Source organism: Loxodonta africana, chromosome 6 (assembly GCF_030014295.1).
Source record: "Loxodonta africana isolate mLoxAfr1 chromosome 6, mLoxAfr1.hap2, whole genome shotgun sequence".
Lineage (NCBI taxonomy): Eukaryota > Metazoa > Chordata > Mammalia > Proboscidea > Elephantidae > Loxodonta > Loxodonta africana.
Window position 1 is genome coordinate 89,405,112 of NC_087347.1, and position 19,592 is coordinate 89,424,703.

The following is a 19,592-nucleotide window of genomic DNA, read 5'->3' on the forward strand; positions in this document are numbered from 1 at the left end:
TAGTCTCCAGAACTGTGAGACAATACATTTCTGTCCTTTTGTTGTTATTGTTGTTGAGAATATACACAGCAAAACACACACCAATTCAACAATTCTTACATGTACAATTCAGTGATGTTAATTACATTGTTCAAGTTGTGCAGCCATTTTCACACTTCTCCAAATTGTTCCTCCACTTTAAAATAAACTCACTGCCACCTCAGGTTCCTATCTAATGTTTTAAGATGCTGTTGTCACATTTGATTCCATATAACACCAAAAGAAAACAAAACCTGTTGATTCCCACTCGTATTTGACCCTATAGATCCCATATATATAGATCTTAAAAGAGCACAATGCTCAAAGTAGACATTCTTTACTAGTTAAGTTAAACTAGTGTTTGGTTTTAAGGAGACTTCAGAGGGTATTTTTGGTATAAGGTTTAAAGATTATCTCAGGGTAATAGTATCAGGGGTTCATTGAGCCTCAATTGTCCAGAAAGTCTGGATTCTATAAGAATTTGAAATTCTGTTCTGCATTTTCCCCTTTTTTAACCTGGATTCTTCCATAAAATCTTTGATCAAAACACTCAGCAGTGGTAGCTGGGCACCATTCAGCTCTTCTGGTCTCATGGCAAAGGAGGCAAGACAGTTGATCATGGTGGCAATTAGCCGTACATTCCGTTTCCTCCTCCTATTCCTGACTCTCTTTCTTTGTTATTCCAAGTGAATAGTGGCCAAATGTTGTATCTTGGATGGCGGCTTGCAACTTTTAAGATCCTGGGCAACAAACTAAGAGGTAGAACAGAAGCACTAAAAGCATTATTAGACCAATTAACATGACCCTAAACTTCCAAACCAAGAAACCAAATCCAATGAGGTGTTTGATTGTACATAAGCAGCATTAGCAGGTATTCTTTTTCGTTACTGTTGTTATAAATACATCTATCACACAACATTTGCCAGTTCAGCTTTTTACAGGTGTACCACTTACTTTCATCAATTACATTAATTGGCTCTGCAACTCCTACCCTTAATCAATGTGACTTTCCCATCATTGTAAACTGAAACTCTATGTTCCATGTGTAATAATCACCTCCATCCTGCCCCTGGTAACCACTAATAAACTTTGGTCACTATACATTTGCCTGTTCTTCTCTTTTTATATAAGTGAGGTCATACAATATTTGTCCTTTTGTGATTGACTTACTTCACTCCACATAATGTCTTCAAGTTCCATCCATGTTGTAAGCATGTATCAAAACTTCATTTCTCTTTCTGGCTGAGTAGTATTCCATTCTATGTGTGTTCCACATTTTTGTTTATCCACTCATCCACTGTTGGGCATTTAGGTTGTTTCCACCTCTTGGTTATTGTGAAGGATGCTGCAATGAACACTGGTACACATATGTCTGTTTGTGTCACTGCTTTCAAGTCCCTTGGGTATATTCCTAGCAGTGGAATTGCTAGATCATACAGCATTTCCGTTGTTTTAAGACATTCATTTTGTGGTACTTTGCTATGGCATCCCTAAGGAAACTAATACACACCCCACCCCAAACAGACTTCTGACTGATCCTTGTCAACGAGGGCCTTCAGGGTCTTCTTATCACCTAGCCAATAAGAGTCAAACTCTTTAACCTGACTTTTAAGATCCCACATAATAGAATCCCAATTTACCTTTCCAGATCTAGCCAAGCAGGACTCGCAATTCTAGTCATATGTCCTTTATTTTCTCCCTTTGTCTTGTTTCATGTTTTTCCCTTTGATGGCAATACCCTCCCCAGTGTCTCTATCAAAATTATCCCATAAATAAAGCTGAGCTTGAAATCCACCTTTACAAAAAACCCTTTCAAACCTTTCCAGCTACATATGATCACTCACTTTGTTGACTCCTCAAAATACTTTCATTTCTACCTCGCTTTGGGAGTCCATGAAATTATTCTTCGAATTACTGTTATTCATACATTTGTTTTAGTGCCTCAATCCTATTAGCTTGTAAATTGCTTAAGGGAAGGGAATGTACCTTACTTTCCCACAACCCCTAGAACTGTGACTTGTACAAAATAGGCTGTTTATAAAAATATTTGTTCTGTTATTTGCTTGTTTATTTGGAGTGAGCCTGTTGTGTTGCAACCTTAAACCAACTGTGGAAGCAGCTCTATAACAAGTGAGACCTCTGGGGCTCCAGTGGAAAGAAAGGAAAAAGCACCGAAGGTAAGACCACGAAGTCCAAGAGACAGATCTGAGTAGCTCACTGGCTGCTAATCATTTGCCTGTAGTAAGTGGGATTTAGGAGCCCTGGTGGTGCAGTGGTTAAAGTGTTCGGTTGCTAACCAAAAGGTTGGCAATTCAAACCCACCAGTCACTCTGTGAGAGAAAGATGTGGTAACCTGCTTCTGCAAAGATTTACAGCTTGGAAACTCTATGGGGCAGTTCTACTCTGTCCTGTGGGGTTGCTATGAGTTGGAATCAATTCAACGGCAGTGGGTTTGGTTTTTAGTTTTGGAAATGGAATTTGGGTGACATTTTGCTTTCCCTTATCATTGGTTTTTGTTGATTGTAATATTGTAAGAAAATGTATATGCAAAGGACCCTAAACTCAGATGGAAAAAATAAAGTGATATGGAAATAATGAGAAGGATCCACATTTTAAAAATCTCTTATTTCATTATAATAGGGGGTGAGACAAAATCAGATTACCCAGATAGTTTCTGTAACCCTGGTATGTCCACAGTATTTCATAATTCTAGTGATTAAGCTACTGTAGAAGACTAACAGACTTTTCTAAGAAATTTAGAAAAAATAGACACAACCCTAAATTGCTATCTTTTGGTATGGTAATTCTAGACCAATCATCTATAAAATCTATGAATTGGTTTCTAGGTTGTTTGCCTGATGGATTTTTAAATTACTTTATACTTATAAAAAATAATATTAAAATCATATTTAAGGTTTCAGAAAAAAAGTGGTTTTAGTGGTAGCCTTTTGTTCTCAAGTGAAAATTGTTATGCTCAGTTTTTCAAAAAATAAATGTTAAATTGATTCTAGACTGAGTGACTCTTGTTTGGGAGGAGTAGAAAGGCAAATTAGAAATGAGAAAGTCACTAAGGAGTGAATAATGAAGCAGATTGGCAAATTATATAAGATTTTTCAGTTATTCGTCTTAGAAGACATTAGATTGCTAAAACAATGGCTATTATTTTCAGGTTCTTAGAAGGTAGAGGACTTCCTGGAAGACTGGGGAAAGAAAAAATATATATATAGCACATTCATTTTCTAAAGGAGACAGACATTCTAATAATTAAAAGATTGGTTTGCTTAACTCTTAAATCCAGAGATGAAGATTATAGATCAAATGCCCAACAACATCTACTTACAGTATAGCCATCTAGAGGCACCCAGGACCCTGTAGAGGAATAGTGTGGCTTGAAGAAACTGAGTATGTGTCAGACAATTTTAATTTCCTTCCATGACAGGCTGACAGGACATGTAGCTCTAAGGCAAGCAATAGAGGCCATTTATCTGTCTTTTACTAAGGCTTTCAATTCTATCTTACACATGACGCCCAGCAGCCAGCTAGGAAAATAAGTCTAACACCGTGTTTCTCAAGCTACAAGCCCTGGTGAGAATTTTTTAATGTTGTATTCTTGTATAGATGATTATCTTTTAAAAAATATTCTACCAGTTAAGAAGAAAACAATAACAACTAACTTCTGTTTTTCAGTAAAATATTTAACCAAGAGCTTTATATAGAATGATTCCAGTTTCTTAAGTTGGTGTTTTTCAAAATGGTTTTGGGTCCTAAGTGTATTTTGGAGGCTGTATTACTTGGTCCCTGCAGGAACTAGATGGCACAATTAAACTGGGTAACAGAGAGAACTTACTAAAGGGGTTGTTTACAAAGGAGTAGGCAGGACTGAAGCAAACCAATAAGGGATGGTGTAGCTGGGAACAGCTCTTACAAGCCCTGACTGAGGGGGTTGGAGAGAAGAGCAGTTTCCAGAGCTTAGAGTGGATAGCTACATGGCAAGGGCCACCCACAGGAACTGTGGCTGTAGTAGAAGACACCAGCACTTTGTCATAACCCAGACTTAGGAAAGTATGAATCCGTGAAATTGTATGCAAATTTGGAGGCATACATGGGAATGTACCTTTTCTCGTGTGCTATATGAGAAAACGAGAAGTCCCAGACGTTACCACACTGTACACTGACAGCACAGGGAGCTTCCCTCCCCACAAAGTGAGATATAGTGGGAGAGACAGCCAGGGAGAGCTGTGCTGAGAAGGTACTGAATAAGGCAAGAGTGAGTCGTGAGAAGAAAGGGACATTTTAGTGAGAATTTATAAGGGAAATGCTATGAGGAGGACTCATTCTTCCTTTAGCAATAGCAATCTTACTTGTGGGGCCTAGCGGTTAAGTACCTTGGCTGCTAACCTAAAGGTCGGCAGTTCAAATCTACCAGCTGCTCCTTGGAAACCCTGTGGGGCAGTTCTATTCTGCCTATAGGGTCACCGTGAGTCTAAATCAACTTGATGGCACTGGGTTTTGGTTTTAGGAGCCCTGGTGGTACAGTGGTTAAGCCTTTGGCTGCTAGCCTAAAGGTCGGCTGTTGGAATCCACCAGCTGCTCTTTGGAAACAAACCCTATAGGGCAGTTCTATGGTTTGAGTCGGAATTGACTTGGCAGCAACGGGTTTTTTCTTTTGTGGGGAGGGGGTGGTTTGCTATGCATCTAGTATGTGCCATGCAATGCTTTAGATGCTTGGGGGTACAGAAGTAAACAGGTACTGTCTCTGCCCTTATGAGTCTTACAGTTTAGGCATAGTATAGTCCCTTCTACTGTGCGCACATGGGATCGCCATGAGTTGGAATTGACTGATGGCAACTAACAACAATAAAATAAAAACAACAATAGTCCCTGATAATTTGCGACAGTAGAGGGCCCTGTGGAAAGCTGGAAGTGATCTGGTTTGAAGACCTAGAAAGGCTTTCCAGGGAAAGGGACTTTTGAGTTGAGATTTAAAGCATGAGGAAGAGACAAATGGGGGGGGGGGTGCCTTTGGGGGAGAAGGGACTGCAAAAGGTCCTGAAATGAGAAGAGACATTAGCATTAAAAACCCTCACTATCCTACATGTCTTAGCTGGATAAGTCAGGAGAAGGCCCCTCTCTGAGTAGATGTGGCCCAAAGCTGGGGTGCACAGCTAGGTGAACAGGATGCAGGCTGGATTTCAGCCCCATGTGTCCTCTTGGCTGAACACTCTCATGCATTACACTCCTTTACAAATGGTGGCCGTGAGTGGAACTTCAGAACCCAAAGATGTTGTATCTGGAGGGTAGACACATGGGGAGGGGGAGGAATTGGGGGAAGATGGGCTGGACAGCCCAAATTGGGCCTAATAATGAATGCAAGGACTCCTCTTGGGCTGTGCTTTGGTCTTCATTCTAAAACTAATGTAAACCCCTGGGAAGCAGGAAAATAACCCAATCTATTTTTAAGAACGGAGGCAGGGAGGTGAGGGATGAGGCTGCTGCAGTTGTCTGCAGGAAAGATGGCCCAGGCTAGGCTGGGTACAGACGAAATACAAAGAGGTGGACAGCTTTGAGAAATAGGAGAATCAATTAATAGCACTTGGTGATTGACTGGATGAGGGAATGAAGGAGAAAAATTGTCAACCAGTTTTCCGGCTTATGTAGCTGGTACCATTTACTGAGATAGGAAGTACCAGTGGGAAACACACATTCAGAGTCAGGAGTTAAGAGGGGGTTTAAATGGAAACATTGTATTCTTTTCCCTTTCATAGTTTCCCCTTCTTCCAGTAAAAAGGAAAGTAAAGGAGATTTTCCAGGAGCAGACAAGATAAAAGTTCAAACTGAAGGCTTATAGAGGGCACCCTGAAGTGGTTTCCACTTGATCTAAAAAAATATGACACAAAATGAAAACCCCACCAGAAAATGACTGGGGGGCTATTCCATCTTCCTTTTAGCTTTAATATTTGTATCTGATGGTCCATTACTGGGACACCTTGAAAATTGCACTCTAAGCATCTCTATTGCCAAATGAAGTTCCCAACCCGATGCACCTCTCAGGGGCTTGTTTATTGTGGATTAAAAGGAAGACCCTCCCTGGGCATGAGCAGATCATTTCAGACTCAGCCAGCCTAGGACCTGCTGAACACCAACAGGGAATCTTGCTCTATGCCTCCATTTCTGTGCCATGTGGAAATGGTTCCAGGATCCAAATAATCAGCATCATGGTTGGAATTAAACTTTATATGAGCTACAACTATAAAATATATACAGAAATTACATACTGTACAAGTTTGCAAACCATCATTTCCCCAACCACGCTTCCCAGCTCCTTTGTGTATCAGCTTTAGAAGAAACTCCATGGCTTGATCAATTCATAGAGAGCACATTGCAGCCTGTAAATAATCCATGTCTCCCAGGTGGTCAAATTTGGTAGGGTTGCAGGCAGGGTCAGGCAAGGACCTGCCACAAGGTCACACAAAAGGACTACTTTAACAAATTGAACTCAAGTCTAAATTCAAACATTAACGATATGAAATACGAAACACAGCCTCTTCCAAACCACATTTTCTTAAAAGAAAAAAAAAATTGCTAGAAGGCAATTTAGTCGCTTGTGATTTCTGAAGAAACATGAGGATCTTTCTTTGTATTACTGATGGTTTTCATTTGAAAATAAATATGTAATCCAGAGTGGGTCTGTTCTGTGATAAAATCACAAACATAGGCAAATACATAAGTCTCTAATCTGTTCTGAGGTGCCCTGAAATCGTGCAGGGGAAAAAAGAAGTCTGGTCACATTTCTCGAAGGGGAACTTTTCCATATAGATCTGCATTACCCTGACATTTTTTCTGTAAATATTTTGAATGTGGGTGATCAATTTCTGTCACTTGTCCAACACCTAGAAGTGCCTGACAACGTTCTAACATGAATTTCTGGATTGGTTTTAGAAACAGAGTGACTGGTAACAGTATCTACAAATGGCTGGTCTATTTTAATGTGAGCTTAATTAATGCTGCATATGAAACTCCAAATGTCACCATCCAGGGTTTTTTTTAAATTTAATTATTAAGCTGATTTAGTTAACTTGTTCTCAAAATTTGAATTTAATTTAACGTGAATTTGAAACCTGCTACAATAAATTCATCTTTTCAAGAAAAAGGGATTTCATAAAATCACTCCATTATGATTTTAGTATATGGATGAGAACTATATGAAAATGCCACAAATAATATATGACTTCAACTTTATAACTCGAACTACAGACTTACAGGGGAGGGGAGGGGTGTCCTACAGATTCCAAGCCTTTGTTTGATGAAGTTGGAGATCAGGAGCTGAGGTCGTTGCTGGTACTCTACCAGAACCTCATGGGGCAAGTTGATCTGGTCACATTCAAGTCTATCAAGAAGTGTCACACAGACCACAGCAACTAGAACAGCAAGAAACATGATTACTGAAATGAATAGGTTTATATTCTATAAAGAAATATGAGCCAAACACAACAATATCCCCAGCACATGTACTTTATTTTGTTCTCCCTGTGATGTAAATGCAACTGCTGGACTCTCTAGTCTTCCATGTAATTCATATTTCTGTGGAAACCCACCAAAATACTTCATCTGGCAAAAGTTAACTGTAATTATTATTGTCATTGTTAGGTGCTGGCCAATCAGCTTCAACCCATGGCAATCCTACGTACAACATAATGAAATGTTGCCCAATCCTGTGCCATCTTCATGATTGTTGGCATGCTTGAAGCCATTGTTGTCTTCCAACCTGGGGGCCTCATCTTCTAACACTATATTTTTGGAAGTAGATTGCTAGGCCTTCTTCCTAGTCTTAGTCTGGAAGCTCTGCTGAAACCTGTCCACCAGGGGTGACTCTGCTATTATTTGAAATACCAGTAGCATAGCTTCCAGCATCATAGCAATGCACAAACCACCGCAGTATGACAAACTGACAGATGGGTGGCAGGTAATTATTATTACACTCCTCCTTTTTCCCCTTCCTGATAACTGGTTAACTGAAGGCTCAGGAAAACAACAGGTCCAGGATAAGAACAAGGAGAGATCTTTGGCAGCCAAGAGGCACAAACTCTAAGTTTCTAAGATACGTCCAGTTCTTAGAGAAGGCTCTTCTTACTTGAGGATATAACTGGTGTTCTTGTCATTATTCCTGAGGTGCCATTTTTACTCCTTGGTGAGATATTTGAATTCATCTGCTGCAGCCCTTGCAGAAACCTGTATGTTTGAAGAGTGAAGTAAACACAGAAGAGCTACAGAAAGCTGACCTCGGGAAATGACAGTAAAGGTGAGTGAGTGTTGACCCTCATGAAATTCCTGAAGAAAAATATAAAACGAAGTACTTAAACACAAGAATCAGCTCCATGGAAGAACAAATTTATTAGCATTTAATCTCTAAAAAATGGGGATAGAATTTCATTATAAATAACTATAGGACTATAGTTCTATTGTCCCTGTAGAACTAGGGAAATTTTTTTTGTTTAAAAAAAAGAACAAAAATACATTTAAAAAAAACATGGAAACTTTTTTTTTTTTTTTTTTTTGAAAAGTCACCATGAGGACAATGTCTTTGGTTTTGTTACTTTAGGAAGAGCCAGAGAGAAGAAATGGACTCTATGCAAATTCTTGATTGTCAATTTCCTGTCAAATCTGTGATTTCAAGTCTTGTGGTTGTGCACGTTGAAATCAATGTTAACCACTTTGAATTGCTAGTAGTTGTAATAATCTCTGTCTTCAAATGCAGCATTTATAAAAAAGAATTCAGTGCCTCTGGGATAAAATGTGTCTCTGTTAACAAGCTTTGAGGGCATGGAGATGGAGTTGGATGTGAGTGTAGTTTTTTTTTTTTTTTTTTTTTTTAACCTTTCTAGTACTTCAGACTCCTTCAGAAGACCTGGATTTGGGAAGGAGAAATGTCCTGTAATTAAAATAGATGCTATTTTTTGGGGAGTTTGTTTTAGTTTTTGCTATATGTCAGGCATTTACATCATTTGATCCTTACAACTAAGAAATGAACTGGATATTATTTTTATCACCTTTTGACAGATGATTAAATGAGGATTCAGTGAGGTCAAATAAATGATGCAGTGTGACAAAGCTAAAAAAAATAAAATAAAGCTAGTAAAGAGCCAATCAATTCCCAGCTTCCTTAACTGCTGAGACAAGCTCTCCACCTTCCATCCACTCCTCCCCTGAGCCGGCACACAGTGAACCATTAGGCAAACCAGCCTTGACCTATGGGTCAAACTGACCCTTTTGTTCAGTGAAGTGAAAAGCAACAAAAATATTCACCTTGAGCTGTGTCTAATATTTCATCAGCTGGGACCCTATTTATTTAAAATCCACTCGATTATAAAGCAGCTTGGCTGAAAAGGTAAACAAGCAAATGGGAGAACTGGAAACTTCCTCCAGCTTGTCAAGTTAAAGATCAGCAAGTCTGTGGAGCCTGACACGGGCTGGCAGTAGCAGGGAAAAGTTGAAAGTCCGGCTCTAATCCTTCACTTGGCAGAAAGCTAAAAGGAAACCAGTGCTCTGTACTTCTTTTTCACAGCGCAGGAACTGACTTTCCTAGATGTCTTCTCTGGTGATTTCAAGGGTGATGCCAAAGATGGAAAAGAACAGGTCCTAGCAATCTCAGTGGTGTTTTCTTGACCCTGGAGAACCCATTAACCAGCAGTATACAATAATCTTGTCACCTAAAATTACTATTTCCATGAGCAATTAAAAGGGACTAATTACCCAAAACAATTTGTTGAAATTAAGCCTGACAGTTTTGCTACCATAATCCTCCAGCAAGCAGGGAAGGTGGCTCCTGTGGAAGGACACTTAGCGGCATAGCTGTCACTAAGGAGGTTGCCAGCAAACTGACCTCAACCTGGGATATAATGGGAACACAGAAGCCTGAACATGGAACCGTATACCCCTTGAATTGCACCAGGAACTCTGAGCTATCTTTTATGGCCGCTTCGAGAATCTGATGAAGTCAGAGCTGGGATGGCTTTTCACAGGAGACTGGAGATCTCAGATCTAGTCAGGGACGGATTACCCAATAAGCAAGATATGCAGGCTTACTTGTGCTTACTTAGTAATTTGCAGTGCACAATCTCACCTTTTTTTCACCGTATCGGTAAGAGTGTGAGACTCATATCAACAAATATATAAAAAATTTTTACCATGTGCCTGTTCACAATTTTAAAGTAGAAAAATCAGCATCGACATTTCAATGGTGCAGGCTCTGTCAAGAGACTATGAACCCACGGTGAGGCTGCTGGGAAGAAGCAGCACAGACCAGTCCAAAGGGGTCTTGATTCAGAGTTGTGTTCAAATTCCAGCTCAGCTATTTATTAGCTGTGAGAACTTGGGAAAGTTACTTAACCTCTCTGAGCCATAATTTCTTTTTCTCTTGTGAGGATGAAGAGAGAGGGGATTAGTTGCCTCACATTTTTACGTAATTTATCAAAATTCTGACTTTCATTTTAGGGTCAAGAAATGTTTCAGCTCCAGACTGAACAGAAATCTTTAATCCTGTTGTAATATCTTTTGAGTTTATCCATGATCACTGCGCAGTTCCCAGAGCCCAGTATCCTTTAGTGCTGGCACCAGCAGAAAAATATAAAAATGGAATTAAAGTCAACATTCTGCTCCCTTTCACTGAACTGTAATAAAGTAATATTATGAAGACTGAATTCTTCCCTTACTTTAAAGAAAAACCACCATTAGGACCATAAACAACTAAAGACATAGAGCAGGTTTCAGCAAAGCCTAATCTGAGATGGGTAGTAAGTTTTGTATACCAGCATGCAAACAAGTGCATGTCAAAAGCCAGCAATGTCTTTGAAAACTGGCTACAAATTGAACATACTTATTGCAACCTCGCAGTGCAAAAGGATTACCATCTTTAATCACAATGTTAGGGTTTTAGTTGAAGTAGATTTTGCTTTAAAAAAGGGACAGATATATGCGTAATATAAAATGATAGATGAAAGCATTTATTGAGCATTATACAGTGAGACTGTATTACTCTGAAGGTTCAGCCTATGGATATAAAATAATGTGGTTAAAGCAACATTGGATTCCCACTACTTTTTTCTAGGCTAAGGAGCTCAGGATAGCAACAGTGACTAATGGGTGTTGGTGGCCTCATTACAGGGAGTTTGTCTGCCTTCACATATCCATAGGGCTCTCAAGGCCCAGGGGCTGCAGATACAGCAGAGAAACAATCTGCATGGACCTTAGGGCTAAGTGAGGCTCAAGTTTAAGGCTTTACCTCTTCCTAAGTCTTTTAGACAGTTCCAAACCATCAATATGGCTGGGGAATGAAGGATCCAATTGAGTTTGCCATTTCCGATGGCAAAGGAGAGTACAGTAGCCATACTTTTCACTCATTTGTTCATTGATTCTCATCCAGCAAATATTTATTGAATGATCCTGTAACAGGCATTATTCTAAGTGTTAGAAATATGCAATGAAAATGACAAGGCCCTTGCTCTCACGGAGCTTACCATGTTTTTTACGTAAGTAATGTGCGCCTTCTACTCCTGCGAGGTATTTTCGTAAGCACACTGTGCTGAATTTTTTTCCAGCAACATGTAAAAAACATTGGCATAGCAGCACTTATGAAAATGCCTCGTGGGGGGAGGGTGTGGTTGGCCAATAAATGTAAAGTAGAAATAGGTATATTTTAAGGAAGAGAAATGACAAATACATACCTTCATGCATTAATATACCAGCAGTCCCCAATTTACGATGCATCAATTTACAACGAACTGTACTTCTGATCATCCATTTTGTTTTGGATTTTTACACGTCTTATCATTAGTAATATGTAGTACACACTGCTGCATCACATAATTTGCTGAAGTCATCGTATCTGTAAGTTTATGTACAATATTTCCAAGCCCCAAAGACAACTAAAGATCAGATTTCTAAAGATAATAAAGCAGCAATAACAAAAACTAAAAAAAAAAAAAAATGACGTACTGGACTTATGTCACAACAAAGTCATAGGAGCGGAACCCCATTGTAAGTTGGGAATTACTTGTTCATAAATTAATACATAAATTAATATGTTTTTAAAAAAGCTATGTAGTAAATGTAATGCTGAGAAGTAAAGTGGAATAACATGACTGTAAGTGAGTGAGTTTAGCTTAAGTAGTCGTGCACTGCTTCTCTGAATAGATGAGATTTATGCTGAGATCTGAATGGCCTGAAGTAGCCAGTCATGGAAAGTAAGGATTGGAAACTCAGGGAGAGGTAATAGCCAGAGCAACGTCCTAAGACAGGAACATGCTTGGCATGTTACAGAAATCAAAATAAGCCAATTTTGGAGCCTAGTAGGCAATGGGGGTGAGGGGTGGCAGGAGATAAGGACCAAGGAGTGGACTGGGCCAGATCACCTGGGAGCTCCAGTGTCAGTGGAATGACTGAGAACTCATGCCATTCCATGTATCACAGTGAACATGGGCAAACTGAAGATTCTAAAATACAAATCAAAAAGAATAAAAATGCTTGGCTGGCATTATTTATTGTTTAATATGTATAATTCCATATTAATATACTCCAATTAAATTAACCCCTAATTAATACACAGTGGCAGAACCTGATATTAACTATAAAGATAAAAAGTAGTAATCCACATAGACCCAAGACCTCCTTGTGCCAGGTGGATGGAGAAAGATCTGTCTCTACATAGGTCCTAACTCATGACTCCTTTGAGTTAGGACAATGGATCTCTAGTAGCTCTTAAAATAATAAGAGGTTGTTATATCTAAGCTGAAACCATGAGCCATCATCATTTTAGTATGAATCTACATTGAATATCCAGTCATCTGGTAGTATTAAAGGGACAGAAAAGGCTGTTAGAGAAAGCTGCTGGAGAAAGAGGGTGAGGTGGGCCACCACCCGGGAGGCCAATGGCTGCCGGTGATCTTTGAGTTCCTGGTGCCAGATGAAACCTATTTTCCAATGTTGCTTACCATTGGTTTATCCTCCCTATATCCCTCTATATTTCAACAGCTGCTTGTGAATTCACTCTTAGCCCTTGCCCAAAGTGAGCTTTTCAGGCTCACACAGAGTGGGCTATAAGTGGGTTACAATCAAAAGGTGCCTAGTGCCAGCTTGCAAGCTTCCCCACTGTGGGGGAAGGATGTTATGAAGTGGTGATGTGGCCTGGAAACACCTTAGTATCCTAGGAAAGGGGTTTTTGTTACCTTGGTGGCTGATCCTCCAGCAGGCACTGTAGCAGGAATCTATCTTTTAAAACAGTAGTTCCTGAGGGAAATAAAGAGCCACCACCATCATGAAGAAATTCAGAAAGAAATAATCCCAAGAACACAGAATTACAGAGTTACAGATGCAACTGTAAGTGTGAGTGTTGGCAGCCCAGAGGGGGTCAGCCCAGTGAAAAAGCAGCAGGAGCAGCAGCCTGGAAAAGAGCTCTTGGCAGGCTGAAGCCAGCTACCAGCAGCTGCAGCAATGGCAGAAAAGGAGGACACAGCAGGGGTCAGAACCACAGACAGGTAGGAGAGGAAAGCATCCAGCAGGGTTACATGCAGGCGACACAGACAGCGAGGTCGCGAAGATTTCAGCAAGTAGAGCAACACACTCATAAGAGAATAGCTTCTGCAAAGTTTGTGTCTGCACCATCCTTAGAAGAGGCAGACTTGGGTCCAGGGTTCACAAGCACAGAGCTCTCCCTGAATGGCTCTCCCTGAATGGCAGTCAGCACCTCTTAAGTAAAAATTGATGGGCATGATAAAACTTACAGCAGCGCGGCACATCCTGTAATTAAGAGTTTTGTGTTGAACTGAACCGGTCCAGTTGCCATCTGGTCTACCTCAACTCGTGGCAGCCTCATGTGTGTCAGACTCACTCCATAGGGTTTTCAATGGCTGAGGATTTTTTTAAAATAGACTGCCAGGGCTTTCTTCCGATGCACCTCTGAGTGGATTCAAACCACCAAACTTGGTTAGCAGCCAGGTGTACTAACTGTTTGCACCACCCAGGGACTCCATGTCTAAGTAAAAAAAAAATAAATTTTTTTTTTTTTTTTTTAAATGGGCTACCAAATGGAGGCATGAGTCAAGGAATCACTTGTTTTTGTAATTTAAAAAAATGTGAGGAGGCATTTCCTAAAGCAGCAATACCTGAATCCAGGTGTCCCTGCAGGCTGTGTGTTGATTGGACTGCTTCTCAGCCAGTGTCTAGCTGTACGTAGCTGTTGCTCCTGCTGTTACTAATTTATGGAGAAGAAAACAGGTATTATTGAGTATCTGAATGGGGACATTAACAGTGACCTTATAAAGAGGGCAAAAATGTCTTGGCTGCTCTTCACCTATACGGTATGAAGGGTTGCATGTAATCTCCTCTGAGAGATGGAAGTGATTAAGGACAGCGGCCCTACAGTTCATCTCTTCTTATGAGTCATAACCGATAGCTTTTTTCTAAAATGTACTTTTAGACATTTACTATGTACCTTTTTGTTTGTAGCTGTGTATATTAAAATTGACTGCCTATAAGGACCAGCGTTGGAATTCTAACTGCACTTGTGATAGAAAGAAGCATTATTGTGCTGTAATTCTTTGCTTCTTCCTTGAAATTGCTCCTTTGGACTTCAGGCCCCTGTACTCTCCTGGTATGCTGCCAGCTGCACCGGCCACCCCTCAAGACTCCTTTGCCAGGACTCGCTCACCTCCCCAAACTTTAAACTTTTAACCAGGGACCTCTTCTTCTTCTTCTTCTTCTTTTTTAAATAATTTTTATTGTGCTTTAAGTGAAAGTTTACAAATCAAGTCAGTCTCTCACACAAAAATCCATATACACCTTGCTACACACTCCCACTTACTCTCCCCCTAATGAGACAGCCCGCTCTCTCCCTCCACTCTCTCTTTTCGTGTCCTTTTTGCCAGCTTCTAACCCCCTCCACCCTCTCATCTCCCCTCCAGGCAGGAGATGCCAGCATAGTCTCAAGTGTCCACCTGATCCAAGAAGCTCACTCCTCACCAGCATACCTCTCCAATTCATTGTCCAGTCCAACCCATGTCTGAAGAGCTGGCTTCGGGAATAGTTCCTGTCCTGGGCCAACAGAATGTCTGGGGGCCATGACCACTGGAGTCCTTCCAGTCTCAGTCAGACCATTAAGTCTGGTCTTATGAGAATTTGGGGTCAATTTTTTTTTTTTTTTATCCCACTGCTCTCCTGCTTCCTCAGGGGCTCTCTGTCGTGTTCCCTGTCAGGGCAGTCATCGGTTGTAGCCAGGCACCATCTAGTTCTTCTGGTCTCAGGAAGATGTAGTCGCTGGTTCATGTGGCCCTTTCTGTCTCTTGGGCTCGTAATCACCTTGTGTCCTTGGTGTTCTTCATTCTCCTTTGATCCAGGTAGGTTGAGACCAATTGATGCATCTTAGATGGCTGCTTGCTAGCGTTTAAGACCCCAGATGCCACTCTTCAAAGTGGAATGCAGAATGTTTTGTTAATGGATTTTATTATGCCAATTGACTTGGATGCAGGGACCTCGTCTTGCCTGTGTCTACACTTACCCTCTTTGTGATCTTATCAGTTGCATGGCTTCAAATGCCACCTATATGCCTGTGGGGGAACTCTGGTGGTGCAGTGGTTAAGAGCTTGGCTGCTAACTAAAAGGTCAGCATTTCGAATCTACCCACTGCTTCTTGGAAACAAGCCCTATGGGGCAGTTCTACTCTGTCCTGTAGGGTCGCTATGAGTTGGAATCGACTTGACGGCAAAGGGTTTTTTGATTATTTTAAAACACTCTTTCAACTTCTCCAGTCCAAGACTTTTGCCTAAACTTCAGATTCATAAATCCAGCTTCTTACTTGGCCTCCAATTTGTTGCCTGCTGTTGTCGTCGTTAGATGCCGTTGAGTCCATTTTTGGCTCATAGTGAGCCCATGTGACAGAGTAGAACCGCCCTATGAAGTTTTCCAAGCTGCAGTCTTTGCAGGAGCACATCACCAGGTCTTTCTCCCATGGAGCTGCTGGGTGGGCTTGAACACTAACCTTTCAGTTAGCGGCCTAGAGCTTAACCGTCGGGCCGCCAGGGCTCCTTATTTGGATTTCTACTGCCAGGTGCTCCTTGGAAACTCTATGGGGCAGTTCTACTCTGTCCTATAGGGTCGCTATGAGTCAGAATTGACTCGACGGCACTGGTTTTTTTTTTTTCTCTACCTCCAAATCCGCATCGACTTTTCTCTATCGCAATTATGGTAATGCCGTCCTTCTAGTTGTTGAGGATGAAAACCGGGAAGTCATTCCTGACACTCTGTCTCTCTCACCATTCACATCACACTGTCAGCAAATCCTACGGGCTTGCCATTAAAGTTACCCAGAATCTGGCTACTTCCACTGCTGTCACCCTGATTCATCATCTCTCACCTAGACTACTGTAATAGCCACCTAACTCCTCTCCCTTGAGCTTGTCAGGATCTCCTCAACTCAGCAGCCAGAGCGAGCCTGTTAAAGCACAGCCCAGACCCTGTAACTCCTCCTCCAGTTTACAGGAACCACGTGGTATAGAGCAACATGTTCAACAGCAGAATGAAAAAATTATCGGAGAAATACAGAAAGTGGGGCAACCTGCAGATAAAGGGCTCAACTCTTCCAAAAAAAAAAAGGCAATGAATGTCATGTGGGAAAAAAAAGAAAGGTGCGGAGACTATTCTAGATAACAACAGTACAGAGTTGTAACAACCATGTAGTACAATGTATGAAGTTGCTTGGATATTGGATAAGTTTTATAGTTAAAAAGACATTTTTTGGAAAATTGGGGAAATTTAAATATGGAATGGGTATTAGGTGATGTTATGACGTTATTTTTGCTTCTCTTAGCTTTGCTTAGGTGTGATAATGGTATTGTGGTCTTTAGGAGAATGTCCTTCTTAGGAGACGCTGCTGAGGTCCTTAGAACTAAGGTATGAGCATGCCTGCAATTCATTTTATTCATTTTAAAAAGTGTGTGTGTGTGCGTGTGTGTGTGAGTTTGGTGAGAGAGCAAGCACAAAGGTGGCAAAATATTAAAAATTGTTGAATGTAGGTGAAGGTTATATAGGTATATTATTCTCTCATCTTCCGTATTTTTGAAATTTTTCAAAATGAGAAGAAAAGTAAAACTGCATGTAAGTTAACTTTAAAAACACACTACTGCTCTGATGTTTTTGATGGATTATTTTAGGAATATTTTATTTGCATCCTGCCTCAATAAATTCAATTTTAGTAGAAAATGGCAGCCACTACCAGGATGAAGAAAACTAAACTTGCTGCCAAGTCCTGGTTGCATAACCCACTAGCTAGTGACCGTGGCCAACCACTTGACCCTGGAGGCTGGGTTTCCTCATTTGCGTAATGGGAGTAATGTCCTGCCAACTCACAAGACATTCTGAGACAATGCATATTATGAACACAAGCAACCATAAGGCAAGCATTCAACCCAAAGTAATATATAGCTGGAGCCCTTTTTCTTCTCCTAAAGAGTGAAAAAAACCTATGCAAAAGAGGAGAACTTGACCCCAAGCATTCATGGAAAGATTACCTTTTAGACCACAAAGTCCACACATGGCTGCAAACACTGTAGATTCCATTTCAATTTCCTGACACTGGCTTTATATGCTCCCTTCAAGTAATCTAACTTTTTTCCTCTGGAAAAACAGCACAACACTCTATCTAATCAACCCTGGCCTGAAAGAGAATGGAAGACATTGAATGACTTGATATCCATCCAAGATGGCAGTGGCTTCACTGACAGGCCTGCTCCCCAGGGAGGTAAACACAACCATCTGAATCTTCCAGTCAGAGGACCATGGAGCAAGGCTGTGCCAGCGCAAGAATCTTGTGTGGAGGGAAGTGTCTCCATGGCACTGAGGGCCCCAGCTCTGGAAAAAGTGACCACAGAGTGGCTGACCCAGGGCACTGTGGCCTAGGGCATCACTGAGGGCTCTGCCCTTTGAGGGTTATCTCAGGTTGCTTCAATGACTGGGGGGAATTGCTGAGGGAGAGGTGCTGGGGAGAAGAAGGGCCTTCAGACCTCAGTGATGCTCATAGGCTACTTGAGGATGAGGGTAGTGGTTTGGACACAGCAGCTCCCTATGCCCACCATGACATAGTAGCCACAGACAGGTAATCAGCCCATCCACCTTGGTCCCTTCCGCACACCTCTCAGAATACATGCCACTCCTCTGTGATCACTTTCCCTTTCCCAGCTGCTCTCAATGTTCATTTATCACTTAATTTCACCTGTAGCAACTAATGAGGAGAGAAGAAGGCAGAGAAAAGCCTGGTCTATCATTCCTCCTCCACCTGTACACACCTAGGAGCATACCTTTTCTCCACACCCCACTCCCAAGAAAGGCTTGGACTGAAGCAGGTAGGCTAATAGCATTCTGTCACCCTCCACAAATTTAACAGTTTTCTCTTTGTTGACTTCCTGTGATTTTTCTCCCTTTATCTCTTTCATGCTACTTCTACCGTGACTGTTTCTCCTAATTCCCTTCTCCTTATGGTTGCCTGCCAACACCTCTCATGCAAGTGTTGTTTAAGCTGAAGCAAACTCAGATGTCCCAGACACCACTCAGGTAATGTCAAAGAGTGCCAGGGAAATTAAAGGGCCGGCCCAGTCTGAAGGGGGTAGCCTCCTCTCCCCTCCAGCGGATACAGCCCCAGGTGTGCAGGACTACCATACATACATTATATTTTATGCTATGTTATGTTATTTGAAGAAGCCAAAAATCTGGATTCTTTTATGAAATCTCCAGAAAGTACAAATGTTGGTTAAATCACAATTGTTGTCCAAAGAAAACATGTCTCAGTTTGACTCCAGCAGCTTGCCATTTGCAAGCTCTGCTTAAACCCATGGTGAACTTTCAGATGAACGGACTATGGAGCAGTGACCTAGGGCAGTGGATCTCAACCTTAACAGACCTACACCCCTCCTATTTTATAACAATTATGGGATGATACCATCTTTACTAACTTGAAGTAAAATTTATAGATGATTTAACCTATCTAATTTTTAAAATTCAATCAAAATTAAATTCAATATAGTGCCCTAATTTTGATCCGAAGGGAAAATAAAAGAAAGTAACTTATCATTTTCATGTGGAAATACTCAAACACAACTACACTGAAAACACAAGATTTTCAGAATGCCCTTCAAGGTGATACCAAGTTGGTACCTCCAAAGGCAACCAACTATGTTTAGATTCTTTCTTTCAAAATGAGCAGGGTCTGTCCTTGAGATTTGGTCCCTTACCCCTTGTAGCAAGAGCTGCAACTTGGCAATCACCTTTAATTTGTCTCTAAACTTGATTTGAAGATCCTTTACTCCTGGCCAAGAGGTTGAAGGATCATTCCAAGGCTACCCCATCCCTCTGGGCATTCCTCCCCCTAACACTTCTCCCCATTTCCTGGCCCCCACTCTTTCCTGGGCACCAGATCCCTTTTGGGGTACCCCTGAACTGCAGAAACATAGTATTAGCATATTTTCCTTCTTCCAGAGTCACTGATTTAAATTAAAGGCATAAACAGAGATAGATTTTGCTAACATCACTAATTG

General features: G+C 41.0%; 1 protein-coding gene across 1 annotated transcript in view; it reads right to left on the bottom strand.

Moving 5' to 3' along the window:
- Positions 1-7,128: 7,128 nt before the first annotated feature.
- Positions 7,129-19,592, bottom strand: part of UPP2 (uridine phosphorylase 2) — a 56,667-nt gene continuing 44,203 nt past the window's right edge. Inside the window, 3 exon segments of the mRNA XM_064287450.1 lie at positions 7,129-7,436; positions 17,574-17,630; positions 17,633-17,719. Of these exon segments, the coding sequence (XP_064143520.1) occupies positions 7,267-7,436; positions 17,574-17,630; positions 17,633-17,719 (314 nt within the window). The 3' untranslated portion in view covers positions 7,129-7,266.